Source organism: Actinia tenebrosa, unplaced genomic scaffold (assembly GCF_029948245.1).
Source record: "Actinia tenebrosa isolate PJP-AT-01 unplaced genomic scaffold, QUT_ActTen_1.0 PGA_scaffold6__47_contigs__length_16458017, whole genome shotgun sequence".
Taxonomy (NCBI): domain Eukaryota; kingdom Metazoa; phylum Cnidaria; class Anthozoa; order Actiniaria; family Actiniidae; genus Actinia; species Actinia tenebrosa.
Genome location: NW_028292583.1, coordinates 5,682,558 through 5,698,951, shown reverse-complemented (window position 1 = coordinate 5,698,951; position 16,394 = coordinate 5,682,558). Strand labels below are relative to the sequence as shown.

At 35.6% G+C, this 16,394-nt stretch overlaps 2 protein-coding genes across 2 annotated transcripts; one reads left to right on the top strand and one right to left on the bottom strand.

The window, feature by feature from the left end:
- Positions 1-1,145: 1,145 nt before the first annotated feature.
- LOC116306652 (RIB43A-like with coiled-coils protein 2) lies at positions 1,146-4,407 on the top strand. The gene is made up of 6 exons (XM_031716731.2): positions 1,146-1,366; positions 1,661-1,742; positions 1,825-2,107; positions 2,655-3,063; positions 3,463-3,629; positions 4,268-4,407. Exons 1-6 carry the CDS (start codon positions 1,250-1,252, stop codon positions 4,347-4,349), a joined length of 1,140 nt encoding a protein of 379 aa, XP_031572591.2. The 5' UTR covers positions 1,146-1,249; the 3' UTR covers positions 4,350-4,407.
- On the bottom strand, positions 4,277-16,197 carry LOC116306653 (histone deacetylase 11). The gene is made up of 13 exons (XM_031716732.2): positions 16,043-16,197; positions 15,478-15,644; positions 14,808-14,908; positions 14,111-14,227; positions 13,483-13,525; positions 13,310-13,386; positions 12,867-12,926; positions 12,106-12,202; positions 9,791-9,860; positions 9,547-9,655; positions 7,818-7,904; positions 6,712-6,793; positions 4,277-5,960 (listed from the first exon to the last, which is right to left on the bottom strand). The coding sequence occupies exons 1-13, from the start codon at positions 16,078-16,080 to the stop codon at positions 5,890-5,892; spliced, it is 1,119 nt and encodes a 372-aa protein (XP_031572592.1). The 5' UTR covers positions 16,081-16,197; the 3' UTR covers positions 4,277-5,889.
- Positions 16,198-16,394: the final 197 nt, after the last annotated feature.

Below are 16,394 nucleotides of genomic sequence, written 5' to 3'. Positions count from 1 at the left end.
AACTACGTTTACGGTGTAAGTTGTGCTCTTTTAAGACATCATGGTTACCGAGAGTGATGGATTACTTTGCCGGGGGGAGCCCTTGGATTTTAAGAATTGATGAATAAAAGCGCAAAGAGAAAAATAATTATCGAAATTTATTTCGAAATGAGTTTTCGAGGAATCTAGAGGCAATTCCTCCCAAACTTCAAAATTTGACATTTGACGAAAATTATGTGCCACAAAGCAGTTCTGTCATATAACGCGTGACGTACAAAATGAGATATTCACATTTCAATTATTTTTAACAAAAAAAGTGATAAAAACTTAATTGTAAAAAATTTCGATCAATAAAGAGTCACAAAGGTTGAACGCGAAACAATAACTTGCAAAATAAATAAGATAAACGTTAATGTTATCCGGAATGCAAAGTTATTAAACTAACTTAATTTTGGAACAGATAAGAAATTGATAAAAGAAAAATTAAAACTGGCCGGAAAAGCTAGTCCTATATATTGTTAGGTGATACAATTACTTTAGAAATGCTTCGATTCATCAATAGAGTTCGACGTTCTATTGTTATAGAGTGAATACATTTGATAACCAACTGTGCTGTGGGATTTAAATAACGGACTGACTAACTAGTTCATGTGATAATCCATTTTTAATTACTCTTGGAGGAGCGGATCTAGGTCTGGTTCGTCCGAACATCTTAAACCAACGAAACTGAGAAATACGAACCTTCTGTTTAGACCATGTTAAAGAAAGTAGCCAAGCCAATCTGTATTTAGTTTTGGTTTTCGTATTTATTTTAAGTCGGCCAATTTTAAGTTGTATTTATTTTAACCTTACCCAAAGTCGGCAGGATCTGCAGGATCCCTAACTTGAATCTTGACTTGTGGCCAAGCTGCGCTAATTAAATATATTTTTAGGAAATAAATTCGCAGAAAATTATATTTAATTTCAGTCATTTTCCTTTGAGTCTTAGCCTGCTTGCAGCTGAAGACAAAACCTAGATGAGGTTCTTTGAGTTTGCGGAATTCTGTAAAATGAATAGAAAAAAATAAAGAAAAAGAAATTACTAGAATCTTTTCATGAAGTGGGCTTCCTGTGGTATGGCAAAGCACCATGGGTTTTCGTTGCATAGCAACAAGGTCCAAAGCAAACTCCAGTTGTGTATAAAGAAACTACAGCAACAAGAAGACTCAGAGAGACGAGAGGATTTCAAGACTTTTACAGCCGATTTAAACCGTTTTTCACAGAAAGGAATATGTATAAACTTGATCTACCACTCGACCTGAAAGAAAATGCTGCTATAGAGAGAAGAAGAAACAAGGAATTGCAGCGTCAGAGCCGAATTTTTAATGCTCGAGTTCGAACTATTGGAGTAAGTTGATCTCTTGTCTTTGTGCTAAGATTGTCGAACTTTTTATTCTTATTACTGATTATAAACATTTTGCAAATAAAAATCCTAAAGCGTGAAGTAATTTAAAATATATAGTTCTGTTTCACTATATGGATATCAAAAATCTCGAGTTAGTATCAGAGAAGTAGTTGGTATCCACTGGCATTGAACTTGAACCAAAAACTGAATATCAAGAATATTTAAGCTTACAGATTTAGTGTTTCGATTCCTCTCTTAGCAAAAACTAAAATAAGTTTATAAATCTTTCTATTCCAGATCGATGTTCAAGCCTTAGAGACGCAAGTCGTAGACAGAAAACGCCAAGGGGAAGAAGAGAGACGAAGGCACAATGCTTTTGGTAAGACTTTTAAAACAAACAAAGAACAAAATTTGTGAATAGCTAAGTACTAATCTTCTTAAATTCCCTTCTATTATTTCAGCTGCTGATTTGACAAGAAATGATAAGATATGTGCTTTAATGGAAAAGAGGCAGGAACATGACATCAGAGAATTGAAAAAGGAGTTAAATACCTTCCGAAGTGAACACCAACGTCCAGAAGATACAAGAGAATGGGATCTTAATGATCCAGACTACCTAAAGAAAGACAAGCCTGCAAGAGTGTCCGATGATGATCCTAGGTGTGGTATTGCCTCTTTGCAGAAGTTCTTAGGGGAAGACTTGAGTTCTAAGGAGCGCAAGAAGTTGCAAGAAGAACAGATGAGGTATAATAGAGGCTTTCGTAATCACATCTTGACTATAAAGTACTGTAGGATTTGGTGGACATCAATCTAGCGGGGTACAAGTATAAAATACTCCACAAAGAAAAGTATTATAGTAGGATGCCTATGCGTTTACACATTCATTGCAGGAATAAACAACCGAGTACCTTGGGGTTAGGTTTAGGGTTAGGATTGGATAAGGCTTTGTAGGAATAAACAAAGAGTTCGTAGGCTGAGTAGGCATGTAGGCTGCGTAGGCTGAGTTGGCTGCATAGACAGAGATGAAAAATACACTGAGAATTCATAAGAATGAATCACCAAGTAGGTCACGCACATTCCTTAGAAATGGTTTTCATTTGGTGGGGTATTCTAGTTATTCCTCTAAAAGTTTCCGATTGACATTCCTTAAGCATGTGCCCTTGGAAAAATTCTTTTTTTTGACAAAAACCCTTTTCTTCAGGATACTATATTGTATGATTCCATCCTTGCTTTGAAAAGGATTGTAAAGTGTTCAAGTTTTCCATGCTAATTGATTGTTCCCAATTGATAGGGAGTGCATCAAGCAACAAGTAGATGAAAGAAACCAATCTAAAGCCAACCAAGAATATGCTGATCATCTTTACGAACTCAAGGCCAGAGAACTAGATCAAAGGGCTTGTGAGCTAGCCATGGCCGAAGCCGACTGTCGGCGTGCAATTAACATGGCAACTAAGGATTTTAATGATGCACTCAAAAGGGAAAAGGAGACAAAGGAACAGCTTGAGAAACAGCAAGAACAGGATGACAACTTCACAGAAATCTCTAACCACGTATTTGGAGATATGCTTACTGAAAATCCTGATGTTGCACAAAGTGCATTTGGCTCACATCGGGTTATCACTGATAGATGGAAGGGTATGAGCCCTGCGCAGCTGGCACAGATTCGGTACATACAACAGGAACAGTTAAAAGAAAAAGAGGTGAGTTTAAAAGAAACATAATGTTGGCATGCTTTGCCGGCATGAGAAATTGACTTCCTATCTTGCAATTCTTAATTCGATTACACACTACATCATTATGCCATGTTGGTGCTATTAAGCAAAAGATTTCTTATTAGTATCCATTGTTAATCACACCAAGATGGCAGCCATGTTTTTGTCTTTTTACTCTCTTGGGAATGCTTGCAACCCGACAACATCTCCATATACCTAAGGCAGCTTTATATATGGCAAAGAGATTCTTTGCATCTTCAGTTAAATATACAATGTACAATTATGCCTGGCTGTACAATGCATATTATATTACGTAGAGTGACAGCTAATCTATGTAGCCTTTCATTATTAACAATTTTGATTACCATGAATTGTTTTAATCAACAGCGATTGAAACAAGAAGAAGAAGAACGCCAAAAAGAATACGAAAGGCTTCTTTTAACCCAAGCTAAAGCTGGAATATTGATGGAAAGAGAGCTAGAAAGGAAGAGAAAACAGCAAGAAAGAGATCAAGCACTTGAGAATCAAAGACTAGCATCGGAACAAAAAGCAATGTAAGTAATATACACCTATTTCAAAAAATGTTGTCGGTCAGAGATCTGAAATCTGAGACTGAAAGGAATTTTGGATTGTTTGTGGTTTTAAATTAGTAGTTCACAAAAAGTTAATATCTTGATATTCTAACTTTGAGCAATGACCTGCGCTGGCAAACTATCTGGGTGAGTGTATATTGAATTTTTAATGAGAAAACACTCAGTCCCCCATAATTCCAATCGGTCTCAGATTTCTGATTTCAGATATCCAACCGACAAATAGATGTATAAGAATCCAGAATTCTTGTTTTTCTAATACACAATGCACTTAATAAATATATAGTAATGTTACAGAATTCTTTTCCATATTAATATTCTTGAAACAATGGAGCAACAGATCTCAGACAATGTAATAATAGGACAGTGATTGGGTAGGACTTGTTTTGTGTGCTAGGATAACATTAAGATAGAGGATAGTAAAAAAAAATATGATTAATTTCACTGTCGACAACAGAAGCTGGAAAAAATAATTATAATTACTTTTTCCAGCTTCTGTATTCAATATTATTAAACATTGGACAGCAACAAAATGCCGTAATATTTGGTAAGCAAGTTGTCATGGATACGCAATAACATATCTGAACCCTTATTTTTTTCAGACAAGAGTATATCAACAAAGAGGTTTACTCAAATCCTCCTACAGCAGCCTACTTTATGCAGTTCAATACAACAAGCAGATAAAACCAGACAAGGCGCTAATCTTACAGTACTGTACATTTTGAATGAATTGTAAAGAAATATTTTACATTGCTATTGATTAGGTGTCATTGGATTGTGCATATTATATATTAAATAATAAAAAAGAATTACATATAATCGTTTTCTTTTATGGGTAGTCACTTGAATACTTTGAAAATTGAGGGTACTTTATGTAGACTACTGATATTATATTTTGAAATTTTCAAGATTTTTTAAAGCAAACTCATGTGTTTTTTTACTTTGTACATCAGAAAAACTTAGTTTTTAAAATAACAATAAAAACATATTTAACAGCAACTGATCGAGTGTTTTAAATTTGCTTACTATCAAGAATGTTACTAAGGCAGTAATTCTTAATTGTTAGAAATCCAGTCAGGGGAGTTTTAAAATGAGAGACAACTTGCATAATAAAGGACAGATACATGTACAGACGAATTTTAGGTTATGTTTTTAACTAACTAAACTCCTTGTTATACAAAGATGCAAAGCTGTTTGTCTCTGAAAAAAGTTTGCTCTAGTAGTATAATTTCTTTCTTTTTCTAGTCCAGTTTCTGGCATTCTGATTAGCAGTTAGAGTGAGTGGTATTTTCTATCTCTAACCATGGTACATATCCTTAGATAACAGATTGCCAAACAACAACAAAAAAATGTAAATCAAAATAAAAAATAGTTATTTACCATCCTAAAGTTGGTCCAGATAGGGTTACCATCCTAAAGTTGATCCAGATAGGGTTTTCCCTATCTGGAACATTTACTTTAGGATGGTAAATAACTATTATTTACTACTTTGCCCTCAGTCTTGAAAATGGACCTCAGTCTATATGTTCAAGACCTCAGGCACAGTTTCCCTATCCAAACTTCCTGGCCAGTAAATAACCTCTATATCTAGCCAAAGTATTTAGCATTGATCCTGCATGCACATGAAACAAAAAAATTAATGTTTTCTATACCCAGGGATCCTAAATAAAAGCTAGTAGAGCACTAGCTAAATTTTATTGAATTATCTACAAATCTTGCTATTGCATTTTCTTTCCACAATGAATTGTATATACTTTTTACAATTATAGAAGTTGTTATAGACAGACAACTGCGTCAGTAAATAGAGGATGTAAGAAATGAATAGTTGACCTACATATAGCCTGAGTAGCGGCTCTTTGGGCTGGCTCAGAGGGGGACCCCTCTCATCCCAAAGACTCACTATTCAAGCTAGCCTACATAAATCTAGATAAAACCAACACAAATTTAAATTTCATCTATGAGTTAGCAGTGGAATGAGTTACTAGAGATTGTTTAGCCTACAATAGATGTTGTTTAGGGGTTTGATAAATGTTAGACTTGCATCCCAATATTTATTTTTAGTCTCTGAATGACTTAGTTCCTATCACCATATAGCTTAATTTTAGGGAAATTATATATCTGGAACAGCTGGATTCAATGAATTCTTGGAATGAAGTCCTGCAGCGTGCAATGTTGACAGTCATCTTGTAATTGATGTGCATAATTAATAATAATTTAAGATTCATTAGAGAGAAGAGGGATTGTTGAAAGTATTGTAGTTAGAAGATGATTCTGCCTTCGCGGATGAAATTGGACCTGATGAAAGAAAAAATCAAATACTAGTGCACGTATATATAAAACAAACAGTGTATCAGTATTAAGACAGATTGACTCCTGGGTGGACTCTGGTCAAGGTGAAACTTTTAATTATTACTACAGTATGCTACACATCAACTCGACCCATTTGGCTAACCCAATGTTTTACCCAATCCAAATTTAGTTTCAATTTAGGCAATACTTTTTTTTGCCTATTGTATTTACATATCATTACCATATTCAAGTGCTCGATTGACATGTAAATATAATGGACAAGAAAAGTATTCCCAGTAGATTTGAATTTGGCAAAACATAGCATTAGCTGAATTGGTCTATAATATATGCCCCCCCCCCCCCCCCCCAATTTTTCTCTCAGTCCACAGTGCATAGAAAGGCCACTACATATTTTCTTGCATCCACATCAATTAGCTTGATTTTTCTTTTTTTGGTGGGGGTTGGGGGGTTAAATAAGCTAAGGAATGGGGGAGTTGGGGTAGGTGAGTATGAGTCTGCATTATTCATTAATTAAAGGTGTCTTGTTTATACCAACCTGATTCAGAATAATTACAGGTTATAAGTCTCTTTTCATGAAAGTTGAGTATAGTATCAGCAATTATCCAGGCTTTTATTTTTTTGGTTTGGGTGCAGGGGGGGGGGGGGGGGGTAAATAAGTCAAGGAATGGGGGATGGGGTGGGTGAGTATGAGTCTGCATAATTCATTAATTAAAGACGGTGTGTTGTTTAAACCAACCTGATTCAGAATAATTACAGGTTATGAGTCTCTTTTCGTGAAGGTTGAGTATAGAATCAGCAATGATCCTGGCTGTTTTTTTCTAGAAACAATCACAGAAAAAAAGCATTCCAAAAAAATGATCATGATAGCTCACACACACACAAAACCACATTTCCTCTTTGCTAGAGTTCCAAATACAGACCCAGACTCGTACCCAGTTGCTTCTTATGCTCATAGGAAGCTAGTGCAAAATGCGTTATGGGAGTAGAGCACTAATACAGTCGAGAATCCCGCGCCTTTGCACACTGCGATCTGTAGCGGCAAAAGGTAATGACTGGGTATGAGTCTGATACAGACATTCAGTTTTACTAAACCCTAAACCAACCTGAGCTAATCGCAGTGAGCTCATAGATCATGACACCTAAATTCATAGCTTGATCAAATCAGATTGTAGCATGTTATATTGTGTAGTTCCAGAAATAATTCATACCCACCCCACAGAGGAATTTGGAGTAGGGGGGTCAGAGAAAGAATGAAAATTACAGACTGAGTTTGTATGGAAGAAAATTGGAATTTCTGGGGGGTAGGGGGGTGTCTTAAAAAAATTCCTCCGTGAGTAGGGTATGGATAATTTTTGGGACTACACATTTTATGGAGGGTTCAAATCCTGGATTCAAAAATAACCCTTGCATTAGACCCATTACAAACTGATGCTGATTGAGAAATAATGAACCAAAGATCCCAGAGGTCAGAGGCGAGTACACTACTGCTACAGCAGATGTAGAGGTTATTTACCAGCCAGGAGGCCAGGATAGGGCAAAACTGCCAGAGGTCTTGAATATATGGACAGAGGTTATTAGAATCGTTTTCAAGGGGCACCGTTTTTTCCAGACTCACTTTAGGGCTGTGAATAACCCATTTATTTTGCAATTCATTTTGTTGTTTAACTAAGATCCATGTGTTTAACAATCCCTTTTCCAATGCAAGCACAGATGATGTAACCTTTACAAGACATCAGGTTACTGGTCTGCAGGCAGGGATAGAGTACAACCCACTTGCGCAGCCAATAAGAACACATGATTTTCAGGATACCAGACTGGAAAAAAATAATAAACCTATCCTACCTGGTATCCACCAGATGTGACCATAACAATTGGTATGCTTCTTGTCCTGGCTTCCTGGAAAACTATTTGGTCTCTTTTGATTATTCCCTGTTAGTAAATAAAAATATTGGATGTTATGATTAAAGGACTGATAATAAAATAATATGAATTTTTGGACAATTTTCTTGATGATTTACTAAATGTAATTGTATCATCACTCCATAATCCCATATAAGCAACTATTGTATTATTTTCAAATTCTCTTTCCTGTCCAAATTAAAGATTAATTTGAATATTTTCCATTCGCATTCTTTTGAGGGAAAACTATGACTTACGGAATCAGTCTCGTATAGTTTGGGATATAATTAATCAGTGCAATATAGGACTACATGTCTGTCGATTTGGAAATAATTGAAATTCAAAAAATTCCTCTGACTGCCAAATTGGACACGGCCTATTGGTAACCGGTCTTTTCGAACCAAAGTCTTTTCGATCCAGGTCTTTTTCGAACCAGGTCCAGGTCTTTTCGAACCACCTATATACACTTTCGATCCACCTACATAACTAAAGCATATGACACGTCCTATATGCTGTGTACATAGTTAATTTAAAAGAGTATAGTTTAGAAAGTTGTCTTGAGCACTGAATAAAAGATTATGATCAAAAAAAGAAATCAAAACTATGCGCGTTGCACTATGAATTTGGCTGGGCATGATGACACATCAGTGTCACAGACTTTTTCAAACAAACGCCTTTACCCCGTCTTGAATAGTAGAAAATCGTTTTAAATTCTTGTTTATGGTATCTAATAACTGTGTATAAACATGAAGTGGAAATATCAGTGGCTAAGTTTAGCCAATTTTGTCCTGATTTTGGACAATATCTTTATCTTTATCCTTAAAGCAGCATGAGTGAAAGCCACTGCAAACGGCGTTCAGCTAACATATTTGTTTAACCTCGATCGCAAACAAGCTTACGTTCAACTGATGACATTGAGATTTTTTAATCTTTCATTAATTTTATCATCAAGCTGAAAAAATACTGCATTTTGTTTTCCATATTATATTAAAATTTCTGCTTGAGCACACACGCATTTAAAGGACGCGTAGCTTCCTGCAAAGCCAAAAAAATAGATTTGTGCCAAAAAATACCATGCTCTTGTAAAAAAAAAGAGAAGTGTGATAGTCTTCGGTTGGTTATGTCTCGATTTATTTGTTTTATCTTGACTCTATACTACATGTATTGATCAGTACGCGAACTGATATATATCTGGCGTACATGTGTATACATATACGATTACAATCATGTGATTAACTATAACGTAACTAGTTAAACAAAGATGCATTGTCACACAATATCATATAATGTTACAAGAAGCTGTAATTAAATTAGCCTTACAGTGACAAAATCGAATTAAAGTTTCTGCTTGAACACACAGCAGACTGTTAATGCAATTCACTTGAGGCATCAAGTGATATGCAAATATACACTAGTTCACAGACTGATGATCGGTTGTCAAGCAAAGCCAATGCATAACTAAGGAGCGTTTTTCTACTTTTCCGATCAAAATCATGAAAATTAAATACTAAACATTCATATTTAAACTAAAAGAGACTGTTTGCTGGTATTTTTGTTTGGTTTAGGCTATTTTTAAAAATATACCAAAAAGTCACTTAGGCCATTTTCATTTTCATCCCTTCAATTGATCATGAATATAATAAATACCTGCACTTAACTTCTAATAACATACCTGTGGTGAAATGGATAGATTGCCCAGAGGGTCACCCTCTAACACATCAGTTCCTGCATTATATACAACAATATCTGGCTTGAATTCATCCAGTACATTAGGAACATGTCTGAAACAGAAACAAATATACAACATGTAACTGCATCAATCAAAGAGGCAGTTTGGAAATGATAAGAAAATAAAGGTTTTTTATATGTTATGCCTAGAGCAAAAAAAAGTTTGAAAATAAAAAAGCATTTCAAACCTCTGTATTATTGGAAGATACTCCTCGTCAGTGGTTAGGTGGTTTAGTTCTATATTCCTACTTACTGCGCCTGAAAGAAAATATTAACCACAGTTTTTGACTATTAACTAAGCTTGCCTTGCCATTTCTCTTTGAAACAAGAGAATGCAAAAACAAGTAAAATATCCCTATTTGCCATGCCCAGACTTAGATTAAATTGTTTCAGGGTATGATAAAATGTTAAAGGATTTGCATTGACTTTTTGAATAATGAACATTGTCAGACAGCAAACTCAAGGACGACAAATATGATTACATCCTACATAACGAGCCACACGTTCTTCGTTAGCAACCAAAAGACCCCCAACTGATGGGTATGTTTCGACTACCCATCAGTTGGGGGTCTCTCTACATTCCTTCTTGAATAAGTGATACTCCGATGACAGATTTTGTAAATGCTTATGGTAACGCAATGTTAAAAGAATAGTACTACTTCGAGATTTTATCTTTCTTTTCTAATTTCAGGGCATGATAAAAACATTTATAATAGATAATTTCAAATTTTACATAGCTGTTGAGCGCTATTATTCCAATACTACAACGATACAATGATGTCGTGACCGAACGTTTGACCCCAGCCGTCCCCGTGGCCAGATCATACTCGAGTTATTAGCCTCACGTTTATGAGGGAAACTATTTATTGACGACTTTTCTTCTCTAAGCTGCTAATAAATACCAGATTTTATATATCTTTCGAACTATTTGAAATAAAATGTCTCTGCAGTGCAATCTATCCGAAAAGCCTTAATTTCTGTTGAAAAAATAACTAACTCAGGCCAGGAGTTCATACTGGATGAACCAGCTAAGCATAGAGAACAGTTACGTTCAATATACCCGAAGCACTCAGGCTCTAAAAAAATCAAAATTGTCCAGGACTTCATACTGGATGAACCAGCTAAGCATAGAGAACAGATAAGTTCAATATACCCTAAGCACTCAGGCTCTAAAAAATCAAAATTGTCCAGGACTTCATACTGGATGAACCAGCTAAGCATAGAGAACAGATAAGTTCAATATACCCTAAGCACTCAGGCTCTAAAAAATCAAAATTGCCCAGGACTTCATGCAGGATGAACCAGCTAAGCATAGAGAACAGATAAATTCAATATACCCAAAGCACTCAGGCTCTAAAAAATCAAAATTGACCAGGACTTCATGCTGGATGAACCAGCTAAGCATAATCAATATGCCAGAAGCACTCAGGCACAGTTGTATATTAAAATAATTTTAATACTGAATAAAATCAAATTGACCTTGATAGTCATGAGAACCGCATATTAGAAACTTACCTCTGGGTTGTTCTACATAACTAGTAACTTATAGATTTAAAAATAAGCATTTACCAGACCTTTGCGCTGTGCCTTACAGAAAATCATCAAAACGCCTTGACTATGTTGTGCCTGACTAGGACATAAACACAGTTTGGCGGGAAATCGAAAAGTCTGCTATTCTCAGTTGATATCTATTGTATTTCAAGATGTATTTCCTTCCTTTGCCTTAAAATTGCTGCAAAAACTCCGGCAGGTTGCGGAAATCTCTTTTTCCTTGGATAACAGCCTTCCATCAAGCCAGCAGCAGGCTTTCGACCAGCACGCCACACTGATCGTAGTTGAATTCTTGATCTACGTTCTGCTTCGTAATTCGCGCCAAATTATATTAGGATCAAAGGATCTTGAAACCACAATATAACCAGATTATGACGTCACACCTTAGCAACTGGTAACCCTGCTGTTCGCAAAGTTTTTTCGCTGTGGCTCGTTATGCAGAAAAGGGTGTACAAGTAGATTTATTGGATTTATGTTGGCCATTGTATGATTATTATTAATAGTTATTTGTAGTATCGCGATTCACCAAATAGTTTCTTATATTTTTGAGACGACAATATTTTGTGGTATTGTCCTTTTAAAATTAAGGTTTCTGATTGGCTAACACATGACAAAAAGAAAGCTTGAGCTCACGCGCGTCAAATTTTTACGCTCGTTGCTTGCGCCATAACACTCGCGTGAAGGAGAATTTTGCTTTTAATCAACGAAAATCGGTCAGTTTTTCCTTTTTTTGTGTTGAATTCTTTAGAATCGTGATACAAAACTAATTACGATTTTGAGACGACAATACCACAAAATTTTGACGGCGTTGGAAGAAAATATATTCGGTATTGGGCGGAGTCCTGAAGCTACGAAGCCCAAAACCGAATATATTTTCTCCTAACTAACCCTCAATATTTCATGGTATTGTCGTCTCAAAATCGCAATAGTTTATAGTAGCTAATATGCTTACTTTTTACCCTCATGGCACCTGGATAGATATGAGCATTATAAACATCCATTATGTAGACTTGCTTGTCACCCATGAAATCAGCTTCATGTCCGTTACCCTGATCAAAAATTAAAACTGTAATTACACTTCTTTTAATTTCATTTTACAGCTCAGTCTGTTGATTGTGGCCACCCAATGAATTATGTTTTAACTAAAATGCCACTGAATCCTTTCCTGCCAAGTGTCTTCATCAATTAAAATACTGTTCATGAAAGTGTCTAGTGTCTAGCCAGAAAAGTGCATGACCAAAATGAGTAAATACAAAGTATTTCACACTTTTTCGCAACAAATACTTTAATAATTTTAAGCCATCATTAAAGTACTTTTTGCAAAAAGTGTGAAAGAAATATTAAAGAAATATTTGCAGTCACACTGAGTGGGTTTAGGAGTTCACATACAAATGCACAAATTCTTGCTGTCTGATTGGCTAACTAGTAAACAAATTAGTTGGATGGCCACATGCAGTTCAATCGGCGCTTCACACTATAACTGAATCATTGTCACAAAGTCACTGAGATGGTTGGGAACCACAGCACCATTTAGGCAATTATTACCTAAACGAACCTTCATTCTCTAGACTGACAACTAAACATTACAGACTGCAGATTATGTAATTTTCTAGGAGTTATTTAGAACTTTTTAAAGAAATTCTCATTTTTTTAAATACTCTTAAAAATATGGATGAAATATGGATCCAAACATGTTATTGTAATCTTACTAACCTGATGTGCATCCAAATCTATGATCATGGCTTTCTCAACACCCAAGTATTTGAATAAAAACTAAAAAATGAAGAAAATTTAAAAAAATATTTCTTGAACATTTTATTATATTCTATTATTCCTCAATAATAATGCTAACTCAAGTTTCATAATAACTGATTACTGTACATCCTGCTGATCTGCAAAAATGTTAAACTGAGGTGTCACTTTATCTCTTGAAATTGTGGATTTCAAGGCCACCAAAGGAAAAAAATAAGCACTAGATAACAGTGATTATTAAATTTTATTGTAATGGTCCATGGGCATGTTTCTATTTTTTTGCTGGTCAATTTTCACAGGCTTCATGATCCTCAGTTTTGCACTGGCATCACTTCTACGATACAGTATGTCACTATTTCATATCAGCTGGATGTATAAAGACAGTATTTGTTGGTAAAATCAACCTTGATGGCCAAAGTAATATCAGCATATGCACAGAAACCTCCTCCTTTATTGGCTGAGCAATGATGAAATCCTCCTCCTAGAAATTTAAGCATGTAGATAATATTTATTTGGAGGTTGACAAAAATTATGATCAGATATATAATCGAATTACAAAACTTTAAATTTTGCTTACCAATATTTATTGACCATCCTCTTTCAATAGCAAGTTTAGCAGCCTTCAGAAAAAAAATAAAAGTCATTAGAATTAAAATTGTTACGGGTCAAAATGACAAGCAATGGAAAGATTTGACTAAAAAAGTTCAAATTTTAGCTGGACATTGTCCTATGACCAGCCATTATTTTAATCCCTATACATTTAAGACTCCCCCTTCCCCCAGGGGGGAGGGGGGGACTCCAGGAAAAAAGTACCAGGGATGCTTGTCGTATCTCTTAAGGGTAAAAGTTTGCGATTTGGTATCTTTTAGGGTGGTCAATGTGAATTTTTGAAAATCAGCATTTTCTGGTATCTCTTAGGGTGTTGGAAAAGGAGAGAAGGGCGCATTGAAATGGCTTATCCTAGGCGCTTTTTATATAAAATTTAATATTATTTGTCATGTTATCTCTTAAGGGTTAAAAATCGTTCAGCCACACCCTTTTTAAAAGATTTCTGGTATCTTTTAGGGGTCTTTTTGAAAATTTCCGACAAGCATCCCCGGTACTTTTTCCCCGGAGTCCCCCCCACTGGGCCCCTTCCACACCTCTACAACAAAATTATTACCACTAGCAATACCCCCACCCTCCTCCGAGTTCAAAAAACATACCAGGATTGTGCCTCCTGTCTGTAATCTAAGTGGTTTCAGAAGTTTGTGTTGTACAACAAAATTTGGTAGAAAGGCCACTGGTGGTACCTCACATATTTGGGCAACAACTACACTCCACTAAGAAAAAGAAATGTAGTTAAAGTTAGAAACAAGCTAGTCCATTATACAATGTCATGGTAATCTTATACTTCATGACCACCCGACATGTGTCAGTTAACTATTGCCCGACTTTTGGTCGACAGCTGCCCAACTATCAGCCAACTATCGGCCATGTGTTGACCGTGTATCGGCCGACCATCAGCCAACACACAGTTGAAAGTTTTGGCATTTCTTCGGGTTTTGTTGTCAGTCGATGCACAGCCAATGCACTTCGACAGTCAGTCAATTATCGATAAAGTGTTGGTCCGTTGTTCATCTTGTCAATACATGTATTTACCCCTAACAGGGCCTCAATGTGTGCCATGTATGGTGGGTTTGCAAGGTTTTGTACATATCAATACATGAACCTCTACTTATGAATGTATATGTGTTTTATATAACTTTGGTTTTTTGGTGCCTTCAATCAAAAATAATGAGTCTGTACCTTTTATATTCTTGACTGGCGGCAGTAAAAAACCAATTTCACAACAAGCCATTGAAATGTCTGAAGTCGCAGAATATTAAAAACCGCAGTAAAATTAATTAGTGCTGCACATACCTTGAGGCTATCGAGGTATTTCTTTGTGTGTACAACCAATAAATCTTCTGTTGTTGCCTCCCTGGGCTCTACTATAGTACTGTCATCTATAAGCTCGGCTTCTATTAAAAAATAGGAAAGTTTTTTCCATTAATATGCAAGGACAGCATCCCAGATGCCCAACTGACAGTTGGCTATGGCTATTTTAGTCAAAATCCCACTGTTACTTCATCAACAGTCCACCATCGCCTAACTATCGAGCGGCCTTCAGTTTCTTAAGAAAATGTCATAGCTGATAGTACTAGAAGTATAGTCAGTGGACAAATGACAAAGTAGTTGGTCAATTAAAGGCAGCATCTGGGTTATATTCTTGCATATTACCAGTTTTCCTATGCTCCACAATTCAGTAATAATACAGCACACAAGAAGTGGTGAAAACATGAAAGAAGTGTTAGGAGAAGCAATGAAAAGCTGCATGCATGTGTACACAGTGGTTTTAGCACCATGCTATATTTACTAATATGGCACAGTTCTCAACCAATCAAAGCATGCATAGCAAAGTGACAAAATGATAAATCATATTTAATTATAATGACACGATAAATTTGATGTTGATTGAACATCCCATATACAGTATATCCCATATATATTTATTTATAAATAATTATGAATATCATGGATAATACTGTACCTTTTAAAAAGCTGAACACCCTTCCCCACTTGCCAGAATCAAACGGATGAAGTCTTTCAAGTCCAAGAAAGCCAATGTTATATGAAGAAGAATACACTATAGGCCATTGGGTTGCATTGATCTGTAGATACAAATGCGTCGTCTCTGAATTATCTTTGCTGCTGCCACTAAAAAATAAAACAAAAATATTATTATATTACAAGGATTTATTTGTTTCTAAGATAAATATATTTACACTAGATGTCTTTAAAATTAGAATACGATAACCTAACCTATACTTTACTCCATTGTCTGATTCAGGAATTCATGCCTGAATATAAATTTCTTATACATGTTTTATAGTCGGTCTAAGAATATTAAAATCCATAATGTTTCAGAGTCAAACTACAAACCCCTTCTTAAAAAAGAGTATTAAACGGAGAGCGAATATTTTCTCTCCCAATTAATAAAATATGAAGACCTTATTTTCAAAAAGAATGATTTTTTACAGGTGAAAATAAGAAATATTGAACCAAATTTAAGTTAAAACAAATGCCCAATTCATTTTTGGGTTATTTCGACTAACCTTGCTTCTGCCTTCGTTAGTTTCTTAGTTACGGACATAATAAGGTACTTCTGAAGCTTCTGGCATGTATTTTCACGTCTACATACTCTCGTAAAGTTGAAAACCCAAAGCTATTTGCGTATAAATTTAATGTAGCTTGTCGCGAGACTCCCTCCCGGGAACACAGGCAACCCAAGCAATGTTCTTGTGCGCGCGCGTTCTGAACAGTTAAAAAATGAAAAGACAGATTCTTTCTATTGGTAACTATTGTTTTCATTGCTACGCGCTGGAATCGGGCACTAGACTACCGTCAATCAAATAATTCGTTAGAGTACGTTAAGGTACACGGGAACCTAGCTCAAGCTCTAATAGC